Raw genomic sequence first — 12,556 nt, forward strand, 5'->3', positions numbered from 1 at the left:
GACATTTTGTCGTCATTAAGTCTACTTTCTTTCACAAAATCTCATGTGTCTGTCTCTCAGGCTTGTACGTTGAACATCACATAAAATCACAAATTCAAAAATCTTATGCACTTACAATTAAACTTCCCATTTTTGCTGCGTCAACACTTGCCCATCTCAATCCTACGACGTTTTAACAAACATAAGTTCCATGCATTTCAAACAGAACTTTATATTTTCGACCCCCCTCCCTCCATTATTCTACTTTGGTGTTCAAATTTGGCCTTTGACCTCTAAGCAGGGAGACATGCTCAGGATCTTAACATAATGCAGCCACAGGCGCGAAATAAACTTCAGAACACACACACACACGTTTGCAAACTAAAATACTTTCCTCTTAATGCATTGATTAATATAACTTCAATAATGAAGTCAAATTTTTAAGTGAATTTTATTTCTTTGACCACCATATTTACAGTCCAAATAACAAGCACATGTTGATATATTTATGAAAAATTGTATTCAACACATTACCATTAAACTGTGTAATATTTCATTTAAAGTTATTTGTAGGTGTATATCCCATATCAGTTTGCATACGATATTATCAGTGTGACCAAAATCCCATCACCCGTAGCATCGCCTATGTTGTTCGTTTGTAATGTGTTCGCCGATTTGCTGATCCCGTGACCGGTTTACTCCGATTTTTTTAACGAATTTACCACTTAATTCGAGATGGGCCAAATAAATATTTCATGATTTTTTTAAATGTTTTTAATAAAAAATAACAAATACGCAAAACATTTACTCTCAACAAAATATCAAAATGTATTTACATCTACGTAATACATTTATCGTTTCAATTGTTTTGGAGGATTGCTATGACAACATTTCTCAAATCCCGCTTGTCATAGTAAGAAAACATTATAACATTAACAATTGATGCTCTTCTTTCAACAAGTTTTTTTTCCGAGCTATATCAGCCAATTGGAACGATCATGTTTTGAGGATTGCTGGTAGAATCATATACATTTGCCTTCTGGGTAACGGCTTCACTTCCGGTTGCAGCAGACGAATTTGGATCTGTTTGCGGCGCCAAAGATCCAGTTACGACAGTCTTCCTCTTCAAACGAAGTGTTGTGCTTAATATGTTAGTAACAATTTGGGATATTGTCGAAACCGATGTAGTTAGTAATTCTGTAGTTCCAGTTGTAAGGTACGAAGTTGTTAAAACTGTTGTTGTTGTCCATAATTGTGCTGACATAGTTGATGTCGTAGTTGTGGGGGTAGTGATCGTTGAAGGCGCAGCTGTCGTGTTTCCTGGAATGACGTAGCATCGTCCAAACAGTGACGTAATGTGCCCCTCGACGTCTGAAGCGCACCGTAAGCCCAGTGCACACGGACACTCGAAGTCGCTTGGTTTTGTGCTGCAAGGCGCTTGTGCCTGACCAAACAGCTTGCAGTACGTTCCCAACAAGAAATCGTCGTGTACACAGCAGTAGCCACCCGGACACGTGTTTTCGATGTTAATTATGCAAGCCTGGTCCGGTATGGCCTGCAAAAAATGAACACTCTAAGTAATTATTAAGTACACTAGAACATCAGGATTTAGATTCAAGCGTCAACGTGATGATGTAGATAATAATGATGGTGTTCTTGATTCATCTGTAGCTGCCTATGATGACGATTTGATAGGTCTGCTGCTGAAGATGAGTTTGTTGCTATGGTAATGTCGATGTGTTTGTTGCTGTTCGTGATTTTGGTCCATGATGATAATATCCTGCTGTTGCAGTTCCTATTTCTGCTGTTGCTGCTGCTGATGATGTTATTTCGTATGGGGATGGCGATTATGATGTTTGTTATTATTTTTTATGTTTTTAGCTTACCTGAGCACAACGTGCTCATGGTGAGCTTTTGTGATCGTGCGTCGTGCGCCGTCAACATTTGCCTTGTTAACTCTCTAGAGGCCTCATTTATTGTTCAATCTTCATGAAATTTTGTCAGAAATTGGTCTCAATAATATCTTGGATGAGTTAGAAAATGGTTACGTTTGCTTGAAACACATGGCTGCCAAGTGGCGGGGCATTTTTCCTTATATGGCTATAGTAAAATCTTGTTAACACTCTAGAGGCCACATTTATTGTCTGATCTTCATGAAACTTGGTCAGAAGAATCATCCCAATAATATCTTGGAAGAGTTCGAAAATGATGCCGGTTGGTTGAAAACATGGCCGCTAGGGGGCGGGGCATTTTTCCTTATATGGCTATAGTAAAACATTGTTAACACTATAGAGGCCACATTTATTTTCCGATCTTCATGAAACTTGGTCAGAAGATTTGTCCCAAGGATATCTTGGATGAGTTCGAAAATGGTTTGGGTTTCTCTAAAAACATGGCCACCAGGGGTGGGGCATTTTTCCTTATATGGCTATATATGGCTTTAGTAAAACCTTGTTAACACTCTAGAGGCCACATTTATTGTCCAATCTTCATGAAATTTGTTCAGATGATTGGTCTGATATCTTGGATGAGTTCGAAAATAATTATGTTTGCTTAAAAAACATGGCTTCCAAGGGGCGGGGCATTTTTCCTTATATGGCTATAGTAAAATCTTGTTATCACTCTAGAGGCCACATTTACTGTCCGATCTGAATGAGACTTGGTCAGACGATTCATCCCGATAATATCTTGGACGAATTCAAAAATGATGCAGGTTGGATGAAAAACATGGCTGCCAGGGGGCGGAGCATTTTCCTTATATGGCTATAGTAAAACCTTGTTCTAGATGCCACATTTATTTTCCGATCTTCATAAACTTAGTCAGAAGATTTATCCCAATAATATCTTGTTATATCAGGTGAGCGACTTTTGGCCTTTCAGGCCCTCTTGTTATTTTTTACCATATTAAAGTTATTGCATTAATAACAAAGAACGAGAAGCGTAAATGCATATTATTGTCTTAACAAGGTCTCCAGTGTACACAAAATAAGTTCATCTTTATGTCACCGCACTAAATCACCTTAATTAAAACTAAGCAAGAAGCTCTTACTCGATCTGATTTAAACATTGGTGACAATTTGTCACATTCAGTTCTTAACAAGTAATCTCTTGATACGAATATATTGACACCATCTTGTGAAGGGCAGTATTTAAGTATCAAACTTTGAGGTAGTCAGAACTTTATCCTCGTAAGATGCGTTTTAAGATATCATGTAGAGATTAGAACTGTCATCGTTTTAACCAGGGCCCAGTTTCGAATGATTACCTGAGATATAATTTATTGACATGATTCACAATAATTTTTAAGTTCACGGTTAACACATGATATGCACGGCAGTGCATTGAAAAAGGTAAAGTACTGGTACTTGGTGAACTCGTTTGAGAACGTGGTGCAAAACCATAAACTTTGGGTACATTTCATTGAAATCACGTACGAACTCATTAAGGTTCAGAATGGTGGTGTCGATGTTTTGGGGCGAGTAAATTCCACCCAATTAGTTTTCGCTGCGTATAGGAATCCTTGATACAGAATAGGTCGATTTATACTGAGCATCTGTTGGTCGGCTCGTGCGTATAATGCAAGGGAGTGTGTTAAGTTGCAACAACTATACATATATATATATTACATATCTATGTTCCTATTGCAGGTGTTAAATTGAAATGGCACAGGTGTTAGAGGTCATTGTGTGAGGTCACTGGCACAGGCCTCTATCTGTTATCTGCATTTGGGCCTTGTTTTGCTTTTTGTACACATATACTAGAGTATAAGTTATGTGTGCAGCAATTCCATAATTCTGTTTATGAAACATATGTATCCAATTTAAACTTATCAAATGACAAAAGGGTTATTGTGTAGTCAGTGACCAATGCGCTCTTCTTCGTACGTGCGATTTAACAGGAATGTGGCCCTCTGAGTGTAAGTCAGATTAACATCTGTACACAAGGAAAATGAGCTTCCTACGCGACTGTTTTGTTAAATGAGGCTAAAGTGCAGATGTACATTCATTTTAATGATCAATTATTAGAATTTATGCATGCTGACAACAGGTTATTAATTCATCCATTCTTTAAACTGTAATATGCCGCGAATGTAAGGCTATGGTGCCATGAGTGAGACATGCAGTACATTTTATTGAACTGCTGAACAAATTATCTCAGTTTATACCAAATTGTTGACGACTAGAAGGATGACAATTACTATATTATTCCTTCAGGTTTTTTCACTGAAATTGGTATGATAATTTATAATATAATATGATAAATCGATTCCATGTTGTTTTAAATGTGAAGGTTTGACAAATCTTTTTAAAGAGTTATTTTCCACGAGTTACTGCTAGCGGGTAATGTTAAAAAGACATAAGTTATATGGCTTATATATAAACGCAGATCATATCATGCACAAATATTTATTTACATGTATTTATATTGAGTTATGTAATTGCGTTGGTAATGCATATGCATCATTATATAAACATACGCAAGTGCACGATTAATAGATTATTTTTATTATCCGTATAAACATTGGTTTCATGTATGCCGTATACAATACAACGTTGTTTTTTTTCAGAATAATGAAAAGTATTATTCCAGGCATATCATACATTACATCAATGATTACACTCGAATCGCTATGAGTAGCATTCGAATCTGCATAGAATGATAATATGAAATTAGTCTTGTAATTAGTATTTTTTATTTAAATAAGTATTTATTCAATTTACTCACCAAAGTTAATACTTGTCCATTTAATACAGAGAAAATCACGGTCACTTTTAAAGCGAACATCATAATTGCACTTCACGTGTTCTTATACTCGTTTGTGTATATTTAATGTCAGGTATACCCTGTAATCAATTAAGATTTGATTTGAACAGCCCAGAGATCAGCGTTAACCCGCTATTAGGTTCCAGTGTTTCGAAGTAACTATCTTTATCAGGCCTTTTATAAACATGCGTCACTACAACGGCGTGAAATGTGCAACCGTAGCAAAAGTACAGCTTTCACTTGTTCACAGATTGTCGTATGAAACAATTGTCAATAAATGTATTAACTTACTAAACCATAATATTTGGAAAAAGTAATTATAAGATTAACATAAACAGTTTGCCTTCATTATGACTAGGGATCTTTACGAGCTGTACTTGCACTGTGCTACCCATGCATTTGTAAAAAGACGTGCATATCAAATGCTAAGTTACTAACCAAGGAAGTGAACCTTAACGATGCAAGAATAAGACGCATCACATTCCCCTGGTTTGGGACATTATGCCTCCGCCAAAGTAGTTCTGCGTATGAATGAAAATGTTAATAATGAAAGAAAAATCGTTTTTTATTGTGTGTTTAAAACGGAATGTTGTTTAGAGAAATGCTATTCAATTATGTTTAAATGTGATTTTGAATCCATATTAAGACTGATAGCGATAATCAGATGCACGATTACCTGACCTACTTTCGTTTTCATTTTTCACTCGTAAAAAAAGTGCTACCCACAGATCCTTTCGCGTTAGTACAAGGTCAGTAAGACCGGTGTGTACACAATGCGGCGACTCTTTTTAAATTGAATCTATTTTAAATGCACCAGCGGTAATTTTAAGTCCAATAAATGTACCAGTATATTGTTAGCGAAACCGGAAATACATAGAACATTTGCTGGAAGCAAATATTTTTGACGATGCTGCGAAGCGGCTCGTCTAAGTTATCATACCATGTAAAATTCTTCACCATGGCGACCTATGTAAAAGACCGAGCCAGTCCGATTGAGATAGCTCGATTTTTCTAATCGGAATACCTCGCTGATTATCTTTGATAAAAGTAAAGGAAGCTCAGCTATAAATAGGACAGCATATTCCGGGGAAAAGATTTAATACTAGTTTGAAAACGTTAATTTTAAATCAGTTATATTCAATCCATAATATGTTTATAGATCAATGAAACAACTATGCATTTTCTGTATTGTATTTGAAATTTGTCGTGATTCTGTAAATAAATTGCGAATGAAAACGTGTATAATTAACGTTTAACACAATCATGAGTGTAAAGAAAACGAATTATTTCGAACCTGCCATTTGTAAACGTTATAGCGAGTATGGTATATAAACATTATTATAGCCGTACGACATGTATGCCTCGGTTAGCTGCTGGAGCGTGCGCGTCGCGACCGAGGCGAGAGTCGCCCGCAGAAGATTCTCTCACCTGTACATATTTCCTTATAGAGGGGAACTTCTGCGGGTGGCTCTGCTAATCCAGCAGAGTCCGTCACCCTCGAGCCGGACGTCTTCTACACTGCTGGGATTGCTGTCTTCTCCAAGATGCAGCAGACTTGTCACCCGCTGTTTATCGTCGAGAGTTCGCCGGCCCGGACCTGCCAGAGGTCCCGTCTGAAAAGGGCCGGGGACGGCGGGACAGCAAGACCACCAGTGTGGGGGACATACGGGACGGACCTGGGTCTTGCGCTTCTGCGCGGGGGGGAACCCAAGAACATCGAGGGGGTGGCTTTAAAGAGGGACCCCGGGGCGGCGGTACCTAGTGCGCTCAACGCGCTGGGGAAACCGTCTCGGGGATGAAGACGACGGCTGATGACAACAAGTGGGCAATAAAGGCAGAGCTGTGTGCTGCAGCGGTGCTGCGTTCAGACATGAATTTGTCTTTTAAGATTGTCTAACTACCAGTGCACATTAAGGTCTCATTGGCCACCGTGCACTGGTCTATTTGGATCTAAATTATTTCTTTGGCGAATACCCGGGAAGCCGGGGTAAATTTGACCTACTTTGGCTCTAAATAAATCTTTCTCCCCTGAAAGGTCACAGGGGCAGGTCGGGCTACTATAACCTCGTGAAGAGGCCAGTAGGACCTGTAAATAAACTCTGAAATACACACGTACGACATGTATGAATACAGGTCGGACCTCAAAGACCTCGTGAAGAGGCAGGTAGGACCTGTAAATAAACTCTGATTTAAAAAAAAACAAAACGACATGTATGAAACTCGCTCTTATGCGTGCTTTCTCATTTTGCATATTTAATAAACTGTTCAAACTTAAATTACAGAGCCACATCAGTGTACATACTATGTTTGATAATTCATTCGGATGTTGGATATTGTTTGCTGTTTTAAAAACATATTAGGTCATATCGCGGAGATTTTGTTAACCTTACCATGTGTTCATGGGCCAACTCACGTATACAATTGCTCTTTTGGGAATCATCATGAAATTATTGCCGTACTTAACGAACAAAAATGCCTAAGCTTATTGAATTAGAGAAAAAAAAACAATAATCAAAAGACAAAAATTATCTGTTCATGCACATGGGCATGTGAAATCACATCCGTTCACATGACATCATTAATTTAGGAAAGGAAACAACGAAACAAAGTTTGGTATGATATACATGTGAAATTTAAGAGCATGGTGTAATTAAAGAGCATGTGAAGTTTTGAATATATCTGCTGAAACGTAATGTTATAACCCACAAACGTTTTACTGTAACAGAACGTTTTTTGAGATAAGTGGTATAGAAAGCACACTTCGAATATCTATTTAAAGATATTTCTTGTTATATTAGAATGTAACCCGCCTCCCAGTTTCGCTGAATGGGTCAAATTCCCCTACGGGTACTACTTCCCCGTACCCCCCAATTTTTTTTTCGTTCCCAAAATTTTTGTTCCCAATTTTTTTCGTACCCAATTTATTTTTCGTATACCTTTTTATTTAATGCTTTCCGGTGGTTTATAGAGAAATATCAGTGAATTAAAACTGATAATTTCACTGTTTCAAACAGTGAAAATTATCAGTGAGAATTATCGATAATTTTCATTGTTTACTGTGAAATGACGTCATTTTTTTGACGAGATGACGTCATTATCCCAGCAAAATTCGTTAGTTAAACTCTTGAACAATGTATATAAACTGTGAAAAATGCATTAAATAAAAAGAAAATTTGTTGGATTCTGTGGATTATCGACTTTAATTCACTCGTGATCATAGAAAACATATATTTTCACTCGTGGCTGCGCCACTCGTGAAAATATTATTTTCTATGATCACTCGTGAATTAAAATCGATAATCCACCGGATCCAACAAATATCCTCTATTTTTCCTACCCAATTTTTTTTTCCTACCCAAATTTATTTTCGTACCCAATGCTTTTTTGGCAGCATTTTTGTACCCATTTTTTTCGTACCCAAAATTGTCGTACCCACAGACATATTGTGGTGATGTAGATTAACTTAAATTGATGCTTTTATATTCATCCTCTTCAAAAGCATCGTCACACCAGTACTGTCAGTACTTTGATTTAAATAGAAAGACGAGTACATAAAACGGTAGATGATGCACATAATAATGGTTCAATAATTATATTATTTTTGCATGTTACCGTTATCTACCATGTAAGCCTTCTATAACTTATACTACTACTACCACAAATACCGTAACAACAACCAACAGGACACCTTTAAATTATTAAAAGCAGTTATTTCATATGTTAATTCATATTAAAAACTTGCACTTCTATCTCTCCTAATATAAAACAATAGGATGTGATTTCCGTTGAATAAAAATTAATATTGACAAAAATACGAAACAAAATTTAATTAACTAACGTTTGCACTTATTTTTTTAATTAACTCCTTTATATTTTTACATAGACTTACAATTCCATATTTTAATGCCCCCGGTAGGGTGGCATATAGCAGTTGAACTGTCCGTCAGTATGTCAGTCAGTCTGTCCACCCGTCCGAAAATACTTTAACATTGACCATAACTTTTTCACTTTTGAAGATAGCAACTTGATATTTTGCATTAATGTGTATCTCACAGAGCTGCACATTTTGAGTGGTGAAAGGTCAAGGTCATGCTTCAAGGTCAAATGTCAAATTTATGGTGTCTGTCCGTCCGAAAATTTTAACATTGGCAATAACTTTTTCAATATTGAGGATAGCAACTTGATATTTGTTATGTATGTGTATCTCATGGAGCTGCACATTTTGTGTGGTGGAAGTTCAAGGTCAAGGTCATCCTTCAAGGTAAAAAAAAATAAATCAAAGCGGCGTTCTAATGAAGCTGCACATTTTGAGTGGTGGAAGTTCAAGGTCAAGGTCATCCTTCAAGGTCAAGGTCATCCTTCAAGGTCAAAGGTCATTTTTTTAAATAAAATTTCAAAGCGGCGTTCTCATGAAGCTGCACATTTTGAGGGATGGAAGTTCAAGGTCAAGGTCATTCTTCAAGGTCAAGGTCAAAGGTAAAAAATATATAATCAAAGCGGCGTTCTCATGCAGCTGCACATTTTGAGTGCTGAAAGTTCAAGGTCAATGTCATCCTTGAAGGTCAAGGTCATCCTTCAAGGTCAAAGGTAATATTTTTATAAAAAATCAAAGCGGCATAATCATGAAGCTGCACATTTGAGTGGTGGAAGTTCAAGGTCAAGGTCATCCTTCAAGGTCAAAAATAAAATAAAATAATAAATTTCAAAGCGGCGTTCTCATGAAGCTGCACATTTTGAGGGATGGAAGTTCAAGGTCAAGGTCATTCTTCAAGGTCAAGGTCAAAGGTAAAAAAAATATAATCAAAGCGGCGTTCTCATGCAGCTGCACATTTTGAGTGGTGAAAGTTCAAGATCAATGTCATCCTTGAAGGTCAAGGTCATCCTTCAAGGTCAAAGGTAATTTTTTTATAAAAAATCAAAGCGGCATAATCATGAAGCTGCACATTTGAGTGGTGGAAGTTCAAGGTCAAGGTCATCCTTCAAGGTCAAAAATAAAATTAAATAATAAATTTCAAAGCGGCGTTCTCATGAAGCTGCACATTTTGAGTGGTGGAAGTTCAAGGTCAAGGTCATTCTTCAAGGTCAAGGTCATTCGTCAAGGCCAAAAGTCAGTTTATTTATTTTTTATTTCAAAGCGGCATTCTCATGAAGCTGCTTATTTTGAGTGGTGGAAGTTCAAGGTCAAGATCATTCTTCAAGGTCAAGGGCATCATTCAAGGTCAAAGGTCAAAAACAATAATTTCAAAGCGGCGTTATCATGAAGCTACACATTTTGAGTGGTGGAAGTTCAAGGTCAAGGTCATCCTTCAAGGTCAAAGTTCAAAAAAATATTTCAAAGCGGCGTTCTCATTAAGCTGCACATTTTGGGTGGTGGAAGTTCAAGGTCAAGGTCATCCTTCAAGGTCAAAGGTAAAAAAAATAATCTCAAAGCGGCGCAATAGGGGGCATTGTGCTCCTAACAAACGCATCTCTTGTTTCTAAATATTACCGGCATGTATTTCTGTAGTGGATCGTACGTACAAAACACATATAAATGCCCATTATGTGGACCATGTTCGTGATATGAAATGTATTTATACAGGGAAACTTTTTCTGTAACAGCTAGTCAGTATCAACCTCATTCCGACATTCTTTGTAATCATTAACTTATTATTAGGGCGTTTTGGGGGCAACAAAAGGTTTCTGCAGGCAACGGAATGACGAAATAGAATAGTCAAGGTAAAAATTCATAATTTTTGCAACGAAAACTCACCTGATCATAATGATACTGCTCGTTCTAAATTATCAAGACAGATACGCCAATAAGTACATTGACGTCGAAATCTCGCTTAAATCCTATTGATGCATAATTTGCGTTCAACCCTTTGGTAATACACGTATAATTTGCCACTACTGTCGACAAAAAGTGTCATAAACGATTTATTAGCTAACCATTTTGGATGATTATTATCCATAAAATGGACAAAATGTCTTATATGTGGTGTTTCGATGGTTTGTATGACGTTGTGTGACGTTGAAGATCTTTATTTTAAGAGCCCATGGGGCAGTTGAAATACAATTTGAAAGAATGAGCCCGTGTGAAAACGCATGAAAACCGTCGCAATGAAACATTCTATTCATTATATAGTTTATTACGATTAAAAAGACGATTAAAATTAACAAATGCAACAAATCATGTTTAACTTTCGAATATAAACACAACATTAAATTGACCTTCGCGATTATATACGGTTTATGACAGCGAATCCGGTTTTATATATAATTGTTCGGACGTGCTGTTAATGGCACGTGACAAGCTCAATTAATTGAATGAACGAGATGCATGAGTACAAATTTACATTTTGTGTGTGTGTGGGAATTGACCAGTCGCCAACTCCGCCCTCATTTTGTCGATCAGCCAATCAGATATCGATTTTTCACACATCCCTCAGCAACGCTTATCTGGCCGCCATTTTGTCCGACAAACAAAGCGTGTTGTACATATGGAATGGGCGTAATTTTTAAGAGTTTACACAGATTTTATATCAAATGCATGATCATTACTGTTCGATCATTATTCAAAATTGTAGGTGCTATACATACTTTATAAAAGGTTATTATTTTATCTTTATTTCTTGAGAAAACAAACACAATAAATAGTTTAACCACACCAGGTGTGTGTTCTATAAAAACGTGTTATACCGTTTGATGCACAATATTATTAAGCAGTTTGGGCAACATAATAATTGCCACACGTGCTTATTAATCTCAGCGTAATTGTCGATGATTAATAAATAACAGTATGTTGCGTGGATCTCAGAATGAAGGAACATTAAGGCATTGTTAGGTACTGTACACAAGAAAAGAAAACTATTTAATTACTTAAATGATTTCCAATTATATATTTATTTTCTGTGGATCATAAACAAGGAAATCATTATAAATTGTTAACTTAAATATTGTTTTAACTAAAGTAAACAACAAAAAGGTGATTTCAACGCGGCTTAGCCAGCTTAAAGCGACTTCAAGTGTAAAATGTACAGCTTATAATACAACAACAACATTTCTAATACAACATATATTGATACGGGGAGAAATGTAAAAATTGCAATCAACATATAAGGGCCGTCTTGTTATAAATAAGCAAATGCATAATATGCTAAATGTATTCAATTCGAATGTTCGTGAACAGCACCGTAATACCAACATTTCATTTTTTGATAGTGAAATGTAACAGGTTCGCATTACACATAAATGAAATAAAATGCATATTAGACTATCTGTTAATGAAACCACGAAATTAGGCCTGTATTAAATTATGGTTACAATCAAAATTTAATTTAAATCTAAATAAAAAAATCGGTGTCTTTTTACAAATATCACAATAAAACAAAGATCTAAACATTTTTAATAAACAAAAACCCATCATGATATGGATATGTCATTTGCATTTAATAAAAATATTTTCAAAATTATATATGAATAGCCATCGGGTTCACTGTCAGACGGTTGAATACAAGTTCAAAATCAATATGAAATAAATGCTCATTTTTACAACGGATTTTTCATCAACTCCCTATATAATATGTATAAGAAACGTTTCTGATAGTCAGTCTGCCGTTAACTCATTTATTTTGATTACGCCATTTCAAGTTTTTATGATTGTATTTACGTTTTACAAAGCAGTTTAGTTTAGTGTGCGGCTTTAATAATTTATATTATAGCAAATAGCATAATACATCATTACAGATATAGAATTTCCCTCACGTAATCCGCTATAATTGCGATCTGCTTGTCGGAGTTTTCTAATCACTAGACCACGTGACTATGTGCA

The 12,556-nt window shown here is 36.2% G+C and overlaps 1 protein-coding gene across 1 annotated transcript; it reads right to left on the bottom strand.

Moving 5' to 3' along the window:
• Window positions 1-771: 771 nt before the first annotated feature.
• Window positions 772-5,090, bottom strand: LOC127853702 (myb-like protein X). Its single transcript, XM_052388431.1, has 2 exons — window positions 4,705-5,090; window positions 772-1,534 (listed from the first exon to the last, which is right to left on the bottom strand). Exons 1-2 carry the CDS (start codon window positions 4,765-4,767, stop codon window positions 959-961), a joined length of 639 nt encoding a protein of 212 aa, XP_052244391.1. The 5' UTR covers window positions 4,768-5,090; the 3' UTR covers window positions 772-958.
• Window positions 5,091-12,556: the final 7,466 nt, after the last annotated feature.

Source organism: Dreissena polymorpha, chromosome 12 (genome assembly GCF_020536995.1).
Source record: "Dreissena polymorpha isolate Duluth1 chromosome 12, UMN_Dpol_1.0, whole genome shotgun sequence".
Lineage (NCBI taxonomy): Eukaryota > Metazoa > Mollusca > Bivalvia > Myida > Dreissenidae > Dreissena > Dreissena polymorpha.

What these genes read in the sequence shown, in the direction of transcription:
- LOC127853702 (XM_052388431.1), bottom strand. Translation starts at nt 4,767, where the DNA reads ATGATGTTCGCTTTAAAAGTGACCGTGATTTTCTCTGTATTAAATGGA. An exon ending in ATGGACAAGTATTAACTTTG is followed by an intron (nt 1,535 to 4,704) that starts GTGAGTAAATTG and finishes CATTTTTTGCAG; the next exon opens with GCCATACCGGACCAGGCTTG.